The sequence below is a fragment of the Periplaneta americana genome, chromosome 12 (assembly GCF_040183065.1).
Source record: "Periplaneta americana isolate PAMFEO1 chromosome 12, P.americana_PAMFEO1_priV1, whole genome shotgun sequence".
NCBI classification, from domain to species: domain Eukaryota; kingdom Metazoa; phylum Arthropoda; class Insecta; order Blattodea; family Blattidae; genus Periplaneta; species Periplaneta americana.
In genome coordinates, this window is record NC_091128.1 from 56,333,140 (window position 1) to 56,349,135 (window position 15,996).

A 15,996-nucleotide genomic window follows, 5' to 3' on the forward strand; every position below is an offset into this window, starting at 1 on the left:
TAACGGGAGATAGAGCCCTGCCACTTCATACATGTCCATACTTGGCCTTGTTCTCACAAACACTGATTAATGCATAGTAGAGATAAAGGTACCAAACAGACAATACCGGAGTTAGGTCACAGCAAGATTGTGTGACTGATCTGTCATACAGACACTTGTTACGATGTATGGAAACGTTACGATGTATGGAAACAAAAAAAATTACTCTAACTGTATTTCATATTGTTCGAGTATATTTAACTGTTGACTTTTTGGTACAGTGTAATATTTCTTTATCTGTTTTTATATTATCGTAATTATGGTTATGGATATGTTCTGCATACACACCTTCCTGTTAGCCTTTTGTTGCTGAGAAAGGTTCTTTGAAACCTATTTGGAGTAGAGTTTCCTCATCCCCAATTCACATGACAAAATCTAATGAACGGTGGTGTTGTTCATATTCAACTCTTTGCCTATCATTGTTGTAAACCAACCATGAGAACGCACAAAATCTCAGGCTTTGGCGACATTTTTTAAATCAATTCTCGTTATTGCGGCCTTCCACTGCGAGGTTCATTGTCAATTGATTCTCGGCCTTCCGAAAATACCTTGAACATTTAAAAGCCTATGTCTATACACCTGCTGAAGCTTAGCAGAAGTTTCACTTGCAGTGTGCCCGAGTCTGAAAAAAAATTTTATAGCACAATGTTGCTGAATTTGCTATCACACATTTCAGAACACACTAGCAACAAACACCTTTACAACCACAGTTGCTACAAAGCACCTTGTGACGCTAAGGAGTTGAAACTCACACTAACAGTACATGGAATGTTGATCTGCCTCCCCTCTCAAGGACAGCCATGCAGTGTTACAGGCTGTAATGCTACGTGTCCAGTCTCATTACTTTATTTATAGGCCTCATAAGTAATATTTTAGCTTGTCGTAAACTTTAGTTTAATTCATATGTTTCATTGAGTTGATCATCTTTTGCAGATTGAAGATCTACGTAAGAAAAAGAGTGCAGCAGAAGGTGAATATAGAAATTCCATGCCTGCAAGTAGTTACCAGCAACAGAAACTTCGCGTCTGTGAAGTGTGTTCTGCATATTTGGGAATTCATGATAATGACAGGCGTCTGGCTGATCACTTTGGCGGCAAACTGCATTTGGGATTCATTAAAATCAGAGAAAAGCTATCAGAACTGGAGGTAACTATTTACCTATTTGTTTAATGTGTTTTAATTTTATAGAGATTACTGTGTATCATAAGTAGAGACCACATTTTTCTGATAATAGCGATATACACGAAATTTTCCACAATTAGGCCGGATTTACCTTCTTAGATATCTAAAATACCATATTTATGCAGTCATTAAATTCGTGGACTGTTGTTCTGATGCACCATATTACAAGATCTCCATACACACACACAGATCCACATAATTCCTCAAATTAGTCGCTGATGGCTGCTGTGCATGTCTGCCAACATTGGTACAGCTGCTGGAAACACTGCTGAAAGATATTGGTTGGAAGATCCAGTATGAATTCTCTTGCAGCAGTGATCTCCTTGGATAACTGATATCTATACCCACGTAGCGGGGAAAGAGAAGGAAATCGCATGATGCGAGATCAAGCGATTATGGAGGATGTGGCAAAGCCAGTTCCTCTTGAACAAGCACAGATCGATGTGCAGAGGCGTAGCTACAGCCAGTTCTTCCTATGCCAAAGCTCAGGACTCCTATGACGAATTGAATCATATAGACCGCAAAGGATCTCCTTGTACCTGGTCTTGTTTACAATTGCTCCTTGTGGGATGAATTCCATGTGAACAGTTCCTGATGAGTCGAAAAACAGTTCAAGCTTCACTTTGCCTTTTGACCTGTCCTGTCGCTGTTATTTCTTTGTGGCGATAATGGTGATTTCCAGGTGGCCAGTTGTCATTTCAGTTGTTAATTGTGCAGAAAACACCATATTTCGTCTCTTGTTATGATTCAGTTGACAAATGTGTCGTCAGTACTACTGATCATCACAAATGGTCATGCGATCATCACGTGAGTCTTGCACCAATACATGTGGAACACTATGCTGGGTAACACCCCTGTTCACATACATATTAAATTGACCATTCCCTTGTTATGAAATGGAAACATAAAAAGAGAACAACTACCATAGCCTTCACTGTCGAAAAGCCATTTTTTGGTAAAAATCACTAGATGGAAGTACAGTTCAAGCTATTATCCCATGCAATTCCATAAGAGTTATAATGTAACTTCTTTTGCAGTCGCTAGATGGCAGCATAGTGAAATTGATAAAAATTGTTGTCTTGAAAGTCCATTAAGCTGATCAATCTGTTACATGTGATCAGGAGTAACATGCGACATATTCAAGTCATCAGACAAAATTTTGTGACATGTAGGCCTACCATGGCTAATGCCTGCTGATGCTGCTGCTACTGCTACTGCTGCTACCACTGATCGGGAGTGGTTGCAACTTCTTCGATTTTGCATTCAGTTTGAACTGTTTTTGGCTGATCAATACTCTCATCATCCTCCAAACTGTCTGCCCTGTGCAAAACATTGATGCCATTTAAGCATAGCACTGTGGCCCAAGGTTTCTTTGCCGTATATATTGTGAGTTTTATTAGTAACAACAATGTAATTTATTCGTCACAACAATAATTCCTTTCTACAATTCACCTTAAACGCTCTCGTCAACAATTGGATCTTCACTCAACAAAGTATTCGTTATAGCACTCCACCGACGACAATGACAGTTTACTTGGATTATTACGCACAACAATGAACTGTTAATCTTAACTAATATTTACAAAGTCTATTTACAAATCAGAACTACCAGTTCTCAGTTCAGTTCTTCTATCTCAGTCACTCGAGTTCACAGTATCTCGAACCACAGACCTTCAGAGACAGTTCACTGTACTCGAACTCGGGTCCCTCCAACTGCGGTCCACTGCACTCGAACTCAGGTCCCTCCAACTGCGGTCCACTGCACTCGAACTCAGGCCTTCGGATGCTGACGCAGATGCGGACGCACACTCGAGTCGAACTCTGGCTTGCTTGCTCTGGCTTACTCACTGACGGAATAACTGAAAACTCTGCTCTAGTTCGCTGGCGCTTCTTCTTTTATAGCAAAATCATAGTTGCGAGAACCTTCTACAGGTGTGTAGAGAATTATCTGGATATCTCCACTTCGACGCATTTTCTGGAAGGGTCGAGAAGGTCCATTCCCCCTTACTCCGCATGCAGCAGTTGCGCGTGCACTCTCCCCTCGTCGCGTGGGCCTTTCCCTTTCCCCTCGTCGCGCCGTCCCTCATGCTTCATGAAGCCCGCGCGATATGCTCTCTCTCGCGGGACGCTGGTCGTGAGTTCGAATCTCACGTCGCTGTCACAATATGTTTGATTATTTGGAATGTTTACTAGTGGATTTACCTAATTTTTGGCAGAACTTGACAATTGCCTGTTGCTCAAACTGTGATATTCTCGAGTTCTGCCACTTGCCTTCAACTACCCTTCACAACAGAGACCATAGTTCTAGTTACACTGTATGCACGAAATTCTCTCTTGCTGGGTTGAGAGAATATCTGACCATCACCACCCCATAGCACAATCTATTGTCGTAGTGTGTCACAGTGAAACTGTGCCACCCATCCACAAACTTATTGACCTTGCTTCGTATGTCAGTAACCATAAAATATACCCTCTCTATAACAAAAACTACGAAATATGCCCCAAAATGTTATTTAATATTATTAAAAAACCATGTTTACCATATTCAAGCAAAACTCGCGAAATGGCGTGAAATTTGGGTCATTGTGCGAAATATGTCAATAACCACGACATAATGATTCTCTGTCGCAAAAATTACAAAATATTGTTGAAAAAATTTCAGTTACTTTTGTTTCAGTCGATTAGTCAGTCTCTTAATAACACCAATATTTCTGAAAATCAAGCTTTCAGGTGTAACTCCCTGTAAAGTTGATTTAAATAATTTCGAGGGAAAAATTATTCCGGGGCCGGGTATCGAACCCGGGACCTTTGGTTTTTCCCTCGAAATTATTCAAATCAACTTTACAGGGAGTTATACCTGAAAGCTTGATTTGCATAATACACGTCACTGTTCGTTAACAGAAAACCACAATATATTTAAGTCACACAGAGTTTGTGTGCATTCAGTGTTGGTTGCTTGGCGGTTGTCAGTCCACTTTGAGGTCTGTGGATATAGAGGGAAAAATTGGGTCGGTGTCTGGTAGAGTTCCCAGGTAGCTCAGTTGGTAGAGCGTTGGTACGTTTAACCAATATTTCTGTATTTTCTCTATGGTTATAGAAAAGATTGATTTCTGTAGTCTACTTCAGCCTTTGCTACAGTGTGTTATGCGCTGTAGGCTATATTTTGATTGGAAAAGGTTTTGGGAGGACTAGTAGAAGATCACAATGAATATGATGTGAATTGTTTGTAGGAAGTGTGGTTCCCTACATCAGTCTGAGGGCAGTGAAAGAGGCTTTTTCTGCTTACACGAAAATACTCACTGTCACACAAATGTTCGTGCAAACAATGCAGAAGTCATACTTTATATTTTGGCGTTGCTGATGTATGATAGGTGTAAACAAAAAAAAATCAACAAAAAGTTTTATATCAAACATAACATAACAATACATTTGACAACTTATTTCAGGAAATACCCACTGAAATGACAACTTCTTTAACGAAATGTCCACCGAAACAGTGGCAGTTTTAACACAGAAATCAGCCATTTCACCAAAAGAAAAAAAAATCGGAATATGTAATTATATGACTTTTTTGTGTTAAATTCTGTCGTACCTGGTTTACATGTTTCGACCTATTATGGGTCATCCTCAGTTCTGAGGAATAGAATAGAATTTAACACAAGAAAGTCATAATAATACATATTCCGATGTAAACCAGGTACGATAGAATTTAACGCAAGAAAGTCATGTAATACATATTCAGAATTGATACAGTGTTAAAAGTTGTGTAATCAAGATGTAAAAAAAAATCCCTAATCATAAGGCTTCAGTTACTAAGGGAGGCTGTTCAAATGAAGCCTTGGTCCTTGTACTTTACAGAAAGAATATAATTTATCAATTAGAGTAAACCCCCACTAAGATTTGGTGAACATGTTAGTCCGAAAAGTTAAAATATATAAAATATAAATTTATTTAAATAATCCTTGAATAACTGTCACAAACTCATACTTTACAACTATCACATTGATAAACTAAAATATGTTAAAAAACCTTATAAGACAAGCACTTTCGCCCTTCAGGCATCATCAGATCTCTCTGTGTTAAGTGAGTAATCCCAGTTGAACGTTAACAATATTTGCATCAATGCTAAATTGTAATTAACCTCTCATTTCCATGTAACATTATGCATTATAATATAAAAATATTTGAAAATTAATAATCTTGACAAATGTAACTTGTTCCTAGCTGAGTCACTGCATGCCTTTTCTACCTCTGTCAAGGACAGATTACAGACTGGCACAGCTAATTTTCAGGGACGGAGATTCACCAAGCATGCAGCTTTTCACGTAGTGACCTCGTAACTGTCAGCTAAGAATAAGTATGGTTTATTACATTATGTTATGTTTTGCAGTGGTTACCTATTCAATGTGTAAATGTGTACACAGACCTGAATCTTATAACTAGGGACCGGATTTTTATGTAATATCAAGGTGTGAAATATGTACATATTTATGTAAGAAAAATAAGCTGAATATGTACCAAAATATGTAAAATCATGAAAATATTTAATATCAATATCTGGCAGGTATAGGATAGGTAAGACTCTCCAGTTGTGATTTCATAGAAAACTGACTTTTTTTACCGCACACTTGTCACATTACTATTTTTTCCATCTGTAGTGAAAGCTTCGTCCATCGTAATCCATGATTTTATTTTTGTCATTAGGGTTGAAGATACAGGGGCCATTTTAGTTAGTTAAAAGCAATAGATAAACTCACACTTTATAGGTACTGTAGGTACTAAAACTAGAGAACTGAGTGAAATGAATGACACAACAGTACTGCAAGCACTGTTTCGCTTTACTGGATTAGGAGAAAATAAGTGGAGATGTGGGACACATGCATTTTCGCTGCTCCCACAGACATGCTACCTATAGGCAGATTCTGGAACCACGTCCGCCATGTCCTTCTGATCAACCTGTAAACTAGTAAGATGATTAATGAATGATACTAATGAAGGCGAAATGAAGCCAAGGTTAAATGCTGGAAGTTACCCAGCAATTCTGCTTTGAGTCGTTGAGGGAAAACCTCAGTAAAAATGAAAACCCCCAACCAAGTAATTTGTCTCGAGCAGGATTGTGACAGAATGTCACAAGCCGGAACACATAACTCATCCCTTCCCTTCAACCCTCCCGTCATTGTAGGGTAGGGGAGAGAAGAGAGATGTATTCAGTGTGCTTCCCAAACGTCACACATACGTCATTGAAGACTCCGGCCTTGTGGACAGGGGAACAAACTCTTTCCCCATGCTTACACCTCTCTTTTCCCCAGTTTTGCATCCCTGAACTTCATATACTGCATGTAGTTAATTTTTCACAAATGTATGTATTTTCCTATTCATGAAAATAGCATTTCAAAACGACATGAGTGTAAAAATACGTTAATCTTTGCTTTGAGTCACTTGTATAACCAATATGTCTTCGTGCTCTGAAAATATACTGACCAGTAAATTTAATTTCTCTCTTCATCATTCAAGAAGCAAAACTAAAAATCGTTAGATTGGATTTCGAGTTCACTATTTTGTTTCTCATTTAAAATAATTACCTATTATTTATTTATTTATTTATTTATTTTTCAACTAAAAATTTCATTTCAGTGTGTATCATTTCTAAATAAATTGACTCCTAGATAACTGAAAATGAACAAAAACCGTTCAATTGTTAGAAGAAGTTGCTGTACACAGACAAGTAGCATACCTCAAACCATTTCTTTGACTCAAAACATTATTTTCAATGTTTTCTGTCTTTGGTCTCAATTTTATTTTTTAGGTAATCATATTTTCACCATAAACTGCAGGATTCGTTTCTTCGTAATTTTTTCAAGGCAGGCATATGGACTGGTTTGACTGAAATTTATGATAGGATATTCATTTGCTAGTCAAGCCTTGGCTCACCTGGGTAATATTGTAAATGCGTGTTTTTGTTCTTATTAACATTTTCTTAATTGCAGAAAACTGTTGAAGGTCGCAAACAACAAAAACGGCAGGAAATGAGCAATAGGGATCGTGAAAGAGAGAGAGAACGTGAAGATAGAGAGAGGGAACGCATAAAGGAGAGAGAACGTGACAGAGATCGGGACCGTGTTGGTAGCTCAAGTAGCAGAGACAGAGTTCGAGATCGTGATAGATCTCACAGGCGCAGCAGAAGTTCCAGCCACAGTCGCAGTGAGAAGAGGTCACGATCACGTAGCAAATCCCACAGCTCCAGGTATTGCATATTGTATAAGTTTTTGAAAGCATGAAGAGTAAAGCTACAGTTTGTTTACAGCAATCATCGCCGGACGCACATCACTGACGATTATAAATGCTGGCGATGATCATCAGGAAGTGGTTTCTTTACCACCGTACATCGCTGTCAATTCTCATTTATTTTGCTGACATAACTCGATTCAATGTTTCTACATGGCCTTCTCTAAATATCGATTACTGAAATGTATGGGGCGATGTGCATCCTGAATTTGCTTCAGAAGCAACCTCTAGTGATCTGCGTCACGTCCAACGATCGAAGCTGTAAAGAAACTGTGCACATTCATTTTAACTGCTAGTAACTCCAGGCGACAATCGCCAACGATGTGCGTCCGGCGATGATCACCATAAACAAACCGCAGCTTTAAATTGAGTGTGAAAACTCGTTCTTTGTATAATGGTAAATTAAGGATTTAACATTTACATAGAATTTTTTTCTCTTTTTGTGTCATAGCCTTGTGTATTTTTCTTCTACTACTGTTTGTTAATACATTCCTAAATGAAAACTTGTGAAAATTCATAATGGCACTTCCAGTTAATGAAAGAAGAGTAGTAATACAATATTTTGTGTATATGTGATACTCTTGATATACACAAATCTGAGTAATACTAGATTCTTCTGATTACATTTTGTACAATATAAAAATTGATTTATTCTTCAAGTGTATAACCGAAGTTTAGCTAGAAGACTTTTCTTATAGGTCACACAGATCTCGTAGCAGTAGCTGTAGCAGACGTTCAAGGTCGCACCGTTCTCGTTCTGGTGATCGGAGAAAGGACCGGTCACATTCAAGGGATAAAAAACGTGAAGGGTAAGTGAATTTAATTCACAAATAAATGTAGAAATTTGTTTGATAAAATCTTGCATTTTATCTCTCATTTTTTACTGATATCTTTTTCCTTATTTTAATTTGGTGAAAGTACAGTAGCTATATAATATCTTCTTCTTCATCATCATCTAGCCTCATGTCCTTAGATGTGGGATTGAGTAAGTAACTAAGTAACATATGGTTCTAAATTTTTGTTGAAAATTTTCCATAAATGACAAACTATAGTGAGCATACAAAAAATTTTTATTTTTTAAATAAAAATGAAGAAACTATACAGCTTTATTGAATAAAATATTGTTTTTCCACTTGTGTTTCAGTGATAAAGATTATATTTGATAATTGTGATTCCTGTAAATACGAATTGAGCCTATAATAGCTAATAAAATGAGTTCTTTTAACTTTAATAGATATAATTGGAAATGTTTCGAAGTACTAAGTACATCTTGTGGGATTGTGCCACGTGCTTCAATCAATATTCCAAATACTTATTTTATTTATTACAAACTGCCTCTCAACAGAGCCAGATTCTTAAGCCTTAGTATATTGACATATGATTTATAAATATAAATACATAGTAGAAGAAGAAGAAGAAGAGGAGGAAAAAGATATATATATATATATATATATATATGTATATACAAGGGCTGTTTTTTTTAACCTCCGATGGCCCATAAAAAAATGCAAGTGTAAATAACAAAATGAATTTATTACCAAAAGTCATGTACTGTCAACAACAGAGCTCATCTACCCTGAACCTTGGGGAAGTTAGGGGTGTTGTTTAGAGGGGTGAGAAGCTAACTTTGGAGCAAGTGGCTGGCTAACGGTACTTTTGGTGTGAATACCCTCTGCTTAATCCCCTTTCTATTTTCTCCAAAAAAAAAAAAAAAAAACATTTCTCTCTCTTCATTTGTACTTGGAAGACGAAGGTGAACGTTTGGTTAATAAAATTGCTGGTGTAAGTATATTTTCAAAGTTAAGATGTAGCAATATAACTTTCATGTGTAGTGTACTCCATAGTAACGTGGCACAGAATTGGTAAATCAATGTTTTTATAATGCATGCTACATTGTAATTCTTTCTCTCCATCCACTACTAGTGCGAAACTACTACCCCAACTCCGCATTCCTTCCAGGGCAGATGAATTGTGTCACTGACAGTACAAACATGGTTATGTTTCGACATCATGAAGATTGAGGCATTTGTCATATCTGTGAACAAGCTTTACAATACCCTCTTCATAGAATGTTTGCCGCCAGTGAGTTGAGATGGACCTTAATGTTGTTTTGAAGTTCCTCATTAGTGTGGAACGTCTGCTCTCTTAGCCACTTTTTCAGTTCAGGGAAGCGCTGGAAGTCACTCCGCACTAAGCCGGGACTATATCCTGGTGTTCAAACACTTCCCATTGAAATTGTTGAAGAAGCTGTTGGGTTATAGCAGCACTGTGAGGGCAGGCGTCATGAATCAGAAGAACTAAAGAAGTCAGCATCCCTCTTTTGTTTTGAATGTTTCTCCGCAGTAGTCATAGTCTGGCAATAAACAGCTGCATTGATTGTAGTCCCCAGTTCCATGAACTCAACAAGCAACACACCTTTTTGGTCCCAGAACATGGTAGCCATTACCTTCCTCTTGGTGAAGGTTTGTTTGAACTTTTTCGGTTTGTTTGGCGAATTTGAGTGTATCCATTGTTGTGATTGTTATATTGTTTTGGGGGTGACATATTGAATCCAGGTCTTATCTCCAGTCACAATTGATTTTAAAAAATCTTCACCTTCAGCCTAATAACAGGTGAGGAATGTCAGTGTTGATGCCATTCTGCGACTATTGTCGTCATCAGACAACATCTTCGGAAGCCATCGAGTGCACACTTTTTGTAGCATAGGTGTTCTGTTATGATCGTGTAAACAGATTATCTTGAAACTTGAGGAAATTCCACACACACATAACTCACTTACGGTAAATCTCCATTTTTCTCTTACCACTTGGTCAACTCATTAAACAATGTCTTCTATTGTGACAGACATGAGTCCTTGTCACCTCTTCATCGTGAACATTGGTTCGGTCTTCTTTAAATTTCCTACACCATTCACGCACAACCATCACTCGTAAAGTTTTCACCATACTACCCGACCAAGTTAAGTCTGTGAGGCGAGAGGGGAAGTTGGAGGCAGTTCTGTAGTGAAAGGAGGCGGTAACGAGAGGAGACCCATACAGTCACATACGACAGTAAAGTTGTTGTCTAGTTGTTACATAGAGAGTCGCGTCATAATTCCCATTTGAATTGCATTAGTGACTGCACTGCCATCTCGTGTTCATTTATGGCATACGGGTGGTGATCCTGGTGGTTGTTCTCTTCAAAGTGCTGCTGATTTTAACACTCTGTTACATATATGATCTAGGGCAGTGGTCGTCAACTGCGGTGTATTGGTACGCGGGCAGAGTTCATTGCAGGGGCAAGCAGCACAGCAGTTCTGAGTGACTGTGACGGTTCGACGGTTTTATAAACTGCAAACATGTCAGGTGCCATGGCATGTTGCTGGATCGGTTTCTTTAACTACGAGAAGAGATAGCTTTATTCATGGAACAAATAAATAAACCTATTCCGGAACTGAGAATATGTTAAATGGACTTGAGACTTAGCATTTCTAACAGATTTAAAAGGGCATTTGAATGTTTTGAACCTCTCTCTTCAAGGTAAAGGTCAAATAATCACCCAAATGCATGACAGAATCAAGGTCTTTAAACTTACGTTATCACTTTGACAACTTTTCAAAACTAAGGACGGTTGACACTTCTGTAAAGACCACAGACTTGCAGGAATATGTGTAAATAATAGGAGAACTAAATCAGGAATTACACTCAAGATTCCAGGATTTGGAAAATCTTGAATGTAATTTTGAAATATTCGCGACTTCTTATTCCATGGAGGTTGAACGTGCTTCAATTGAATTGCAGTTGGAACTCTTGGCTCGACAATGTGATCGGGAATTGAAGGAGAAATTTGCAACCAAGAAAAGTTCGTGTGACGTTTATAACAATCTTTCACATGTCAGATTTCCACGATTGCACAGACATGCTGTTCGAATCTTGTGTTTATTTGGATCATCATACATTAGCAAGCAGTTTTTTTCTCTGATGAAAATTAGCAATTCTCGACATGAAAATTAACTGCCAGATCACAATTTGAAATGTGCACTGAGACTGTTCACCACTCAAACAGTGTTTCCAAACATTGAGAAGTTGATGGGTGAAAAGCGGATAAAAAATTCCGAAAAATCGCTGCCATTGTTGAGTAAACTTCTATTCGTGTTACACAAATAGCAACAATACTTATTTTTACTCTATTTCTTTCATAAACAATTTATAGTTTCTCATTCCAATTATTTATCTCCTTTCAAACCTAAAATAGTACCATTCATTATGTTCATGGTTTAGTTAATGCATATTTATGTATGTAGTGGCTATCAGTGTTTAATTTAGAAATACATACACGGTTTTTATTAATTTGAATAACATATTAAGTATTAATCGAAATTGTGCCAGTAATACGTAACAAAATATTTCAATATCCAATAATTTCATCACTATAGAATTTTGTTATTGTAGGTTTAATTTGTAATTTAGTAAATACAAAAATATTCTTTGTTCTTAACTTCTATGATAAAATGTCTAGTTTTCATTAATCAGGTATTCTTGTCGTACTTTAATTTTTAATGTAATTGTAATTGTAAATTTAATATTAATTGTAATCTTATTGTTCATGTTATAGTTGTAATCCCCTGGTAGAGGGGCAGAGAAGGCCTGACGGCCTTATCTCTACCAGGTTAAATAAATAAATACTAAATACTAAATTGTGCTGCCGCTATTTAATACTTTATTCCGTTTGCATAAGTTAAATATAAAGTTAATGTTCATTTATTCAAATCATCTCCAATGTCTTGCTCATTAAAATACAGAGACACCGCCACTGCACCTCGGCTCCGTTACCACACGCTCGGTTGTTCAGGGCAAGCGAGTGAGCTAGGGAGATGCACAGTGCAGATCAGTTGATGATGACTGATCTAGGGTATGAGCAACACAACTGTAACTTCGAACACTCCGAGAACAATTTAAGATGCTGTGAAATAGACTGTACTATACTTCTGCTTGACACACTCTCGACATTGAGGTTTGGCGTTCCGGTTGGCAAAGTTGCATAACTGTTGTCACAGCTTGCCTTTATCTGAAGACAAGAACAAAAAATGCGTGCACTCCGTAGTGTATTTAAACTATGTGCACACGTTGAAATCTGAGTGTCAAATCACCTAAGTGGCAATTGTGTTTTGCCTCTACATTCCTCTACATTTCATCCCGATATCTCCACTCGCAGACTTAACTTGGGCAAGCTGTATACTCAACTCATTCTTCAATGAATTTCTGCTGTACTATTCCCTTCTGCTTAAAGAAACCGAATTACACTACGCAACTCGCACTTTGTGGGAGAATTATTCCCTTCTGCTTGAAGAAACCGAATTATATTATGCAAATTGCACTTGGCGGGCGATTCAATCTTAGCAGTCATGTTTATGTACCTGCAACTCAGCTCAAAATGGAGTAATGACGTTGGAAGTAGCAGAGGTTATACTGGGGGAGATGCACAGTCACCCTCCGAGCATCACTGTCTCCTACCACTCGATTGGCTATTTACTGGCATGATTGGAGGTTGAAAAAAAAACAGCCCTCGTATTTAGGAGTGTAAACAATTATTTAGAATTTGAAATTATTTTTTTCAAAACTATTGTGATTTGGGTAAACCAAATTGCTTCCTAAACATATTAAAGAATTTTGGAATAACACCACAATCCCCGATAAAAAGACCAATCACATCTATGTGTTTAAGGTGATATTTTTCTTTAAGTACTCAATAGTTGTTTTATAAATGTCTTCCTTTCCTTGGTGAACTTCCTCAGGTTGGTCAACGCTCCATCCATACCTAATAGGGATATCCTGAACTAGCACCAACAGATAACACTCATGTACTTTGAGGGATGCGATTTGCATATGCATTTGTTTTCCAGTATATAAAAACATTGAGGATTTACGTAGTGTATTAGTATATTAAATATTCTTAAAAACAACTAAAAATGAAACATTGTTGTTGTGTTCCTATATGTAAAAACCAGGAAAGCTTTTTGCCTTGAATCAGGTCCCAAAAGATTCTGAATATATGCTTTCAACCTTAAAAAATGTAACTAATTAAATTGCGTCTCAATATTAAACAATAGAACTACTTCAAGTAAGGCTACAGTTCAATTTTGGAAGAGGGCAAAGAAAAATGTAATAAAAATATATGTAACCTCGACAGCAAGCTATGTTAGCTTAGTTTATATTCAGTACTTGTATGAAGTCTCCGAAGTTTACACCTGCATTTTACAAGGGGACGATAATAGGCCTACAGTATACTCTCGAGTAACCGGGATGATTATCCAGGACGATCTGTAGTGAAAAAAATATATAGGCCTATAAATAATATTTTGTGTGGGTGGGTATGTGTGTGTCTCTCTCATTTTTTTTTAAATCAGTGGTTACGCCTTTGTAGGAATGTCTGAAACCATATTATTACTCTTTTGTTTAGACCAATTTAAATTTTTTTAAATAGATTTTCGTGAGGAACCACATCGAAGGCTTTGCAGAATTATATTACATTTGTATCAACTCTACCATTCCCATCCATTTCATATACTAAATCCTGCAATAAAGATGCAATTTGTCTTTCACAAAAAAACCGCTCTCTGAATCCATGTTCTCCAAAAAACCACCCACTTAGCTCCAATTTATTCCGAATATATTATCCTACTAAATATCCCATCACCTTACATACAATTTATGTTCAGTGATGTAACATTTAATTAATTCAAAACTCTAATATTGATAAAACTTGATCATTTTCAATATGCACATAGAATGTTACAATAAAGGAAAGCATAAAATATTTCGTGTATTACAAGCAATTTAAAACATAATTATTTAATGTGAGTAATTTGGCAACAATTGAAAAAAGTGTAGTGTAGTATATTAATATAGTACTAATAATACTGTTAAATTCCTTATTTATGATGGTATAGAGCAGTTCTTCAAGTTTTACAAAATGATGTTTATATTAAGTAATGCAATATTTACTGAACACAGTGGTTAGTATGTTTGCCTTCTATTCGGAAGGTCCAGGTTCGATTCCAAGGACCAGCTATCCTGACTTTCATTTTTTCGTGGTTCTAGTCTCGCAGGTGAGTGCTGGAATAGTACCAGGCCACAACTTACTTGCTACTCCATCTTATAATGCTTAATCATCAGATTCATCACACATAGTATCTTCCACAACAGATCGGCACACTAAAATGGCCTAAGATACAGGTAGTTCTGGCAATCACGCAGAATACGTGGAAATGCCAAGAGAAAAGAAAGATCATCTGTGTTTAATCTTGAATTTACTTTTGTGTAATATAATAGTTTTAAGATGTGGCTGTAGAATGTGTCCTTATAGTTATTTCTCTTACAAAGTAGGGAGTCACCCCGGAGTCGCAGAGACAGTGAATAGCAGACGTAAAAAGTATGAAACCTTACAGATACTTTTGTTATGAAGTAGGGAGTCATCCCGGAGTCGGAGAGTGAGCGAAGAAAATGGAGATGGCCATGTGAAAACAGAATCTGAAGAATTGGATGAATATAAAGTTAAAAGTGAGTAATAGATGTATTAGCTTTTAGGTTTACAATGCTTGTCAGAATGTAGCTGACACAACTGTTGTCACTGCTGAACCACTTATGGTTGTAAATAATAAAGATTTAAAATGGCAGCATCTGACTGTGGGCCTTCTTTGAATATTCAGTATTTTTATTATTTGCTATCTTCCATTCACACAAATAGCAGGGACCTGTGAATACTATTAACAGCCCATACTGTGTGTATAATGAGATTAAAATTGTCCGTGTATTATCTTAGCATTCTCCTGCACGCCCTCTTCTTTAATTCACAGTTTAGTTCTGGAGTGAATTTATTTAATGCCATTGTCAATTCCTGGAGACAGTTTTGATGTACCATGAATGTATGTATGTATTACTAAAATACATATTTATTTTAAATTCTACTTGTTTTACTGTTATTCCACATTAGTCTTGGTGTAATGAAGCACAATATATTATTTTGTTCATGCTACAAAATTTACAAATATTGTAGATTGAACAATTGTTGCTCTTGACACAAAGAATGATACCAAAGTGGATTTGTCACAGCACGAAATACAATTCAACATCTCATTGTAAATGTGTTGACATCTTGTTTCATAAGAGTAAATGATATAGTTGCTTAGTTATAGCAATTTTGTAAATAAGTAATGTATGTGTAATGTTCAATCTGTAATTTTCAATCATTTGTGTTGCAAAATAATTAGTTTCATATTTAAATTTTTGTTTTATTGTGGAATCACATTGTAGAATTGATAAAATTATCCTCTATTTACCAGACTTGTAAGCACTGATTCTGTTTCCTTTCCCAATTCTTTACCATCAATTCCTGTATTTTACTTGCCACATTAGAAAATAATTTGGAATTTATGAAAGACTCTATTTGACATGTCTTTTGTATATAAAGAAATGCGTTTTTGTTTGCAGTTGAATAGAATAATCTCATATA

At 36.7% G+C, this 15,996-nt stretch overlaps 1 protein-coding gene across 6 annotated transcripts in view; it reads left to right on the top strand.

Moving 5' to 3' along the window:
* Positions 1–15,767, top strand: part of LOC138710468 (putative RNA-binding protein Luc7-like 2) — a 57,464-nt gene extending 41,697 nt beyond the window's left edge. For 3 of the 6 annotated variants that reach the window (XM_069841383.1, XM_069841385.1, XM_069841388.1), the window contains 4 exons: positions 973–1,185; positions 7,209–7,465; positions 8,205–8,315; positions 14,950–15,767. In XM_069841383.1, coding sequence (XP_069697484.1) covers positions 973–1,185; positions 7,209–7,465; positions 8,205–8,315; positions 14,950–15,052 — 684 coding nt within the window. In that variant the 3' untranslated portion in view covers positions 15,053–15,767. Of the gene's footprint in view, positions 1–972; positions 1,186–7,208; positions 7,466–8,204; positions 8,316–14,867 lie in introns of all 6 variants that reach the window. The other 3 variants (XM_069841387.1, XM_069841384.1, XM_069841386.1) reach the window with 3 other exon arrangements.
* Positions 15,768–15,996: the final 229 nt, after the last annotated feature.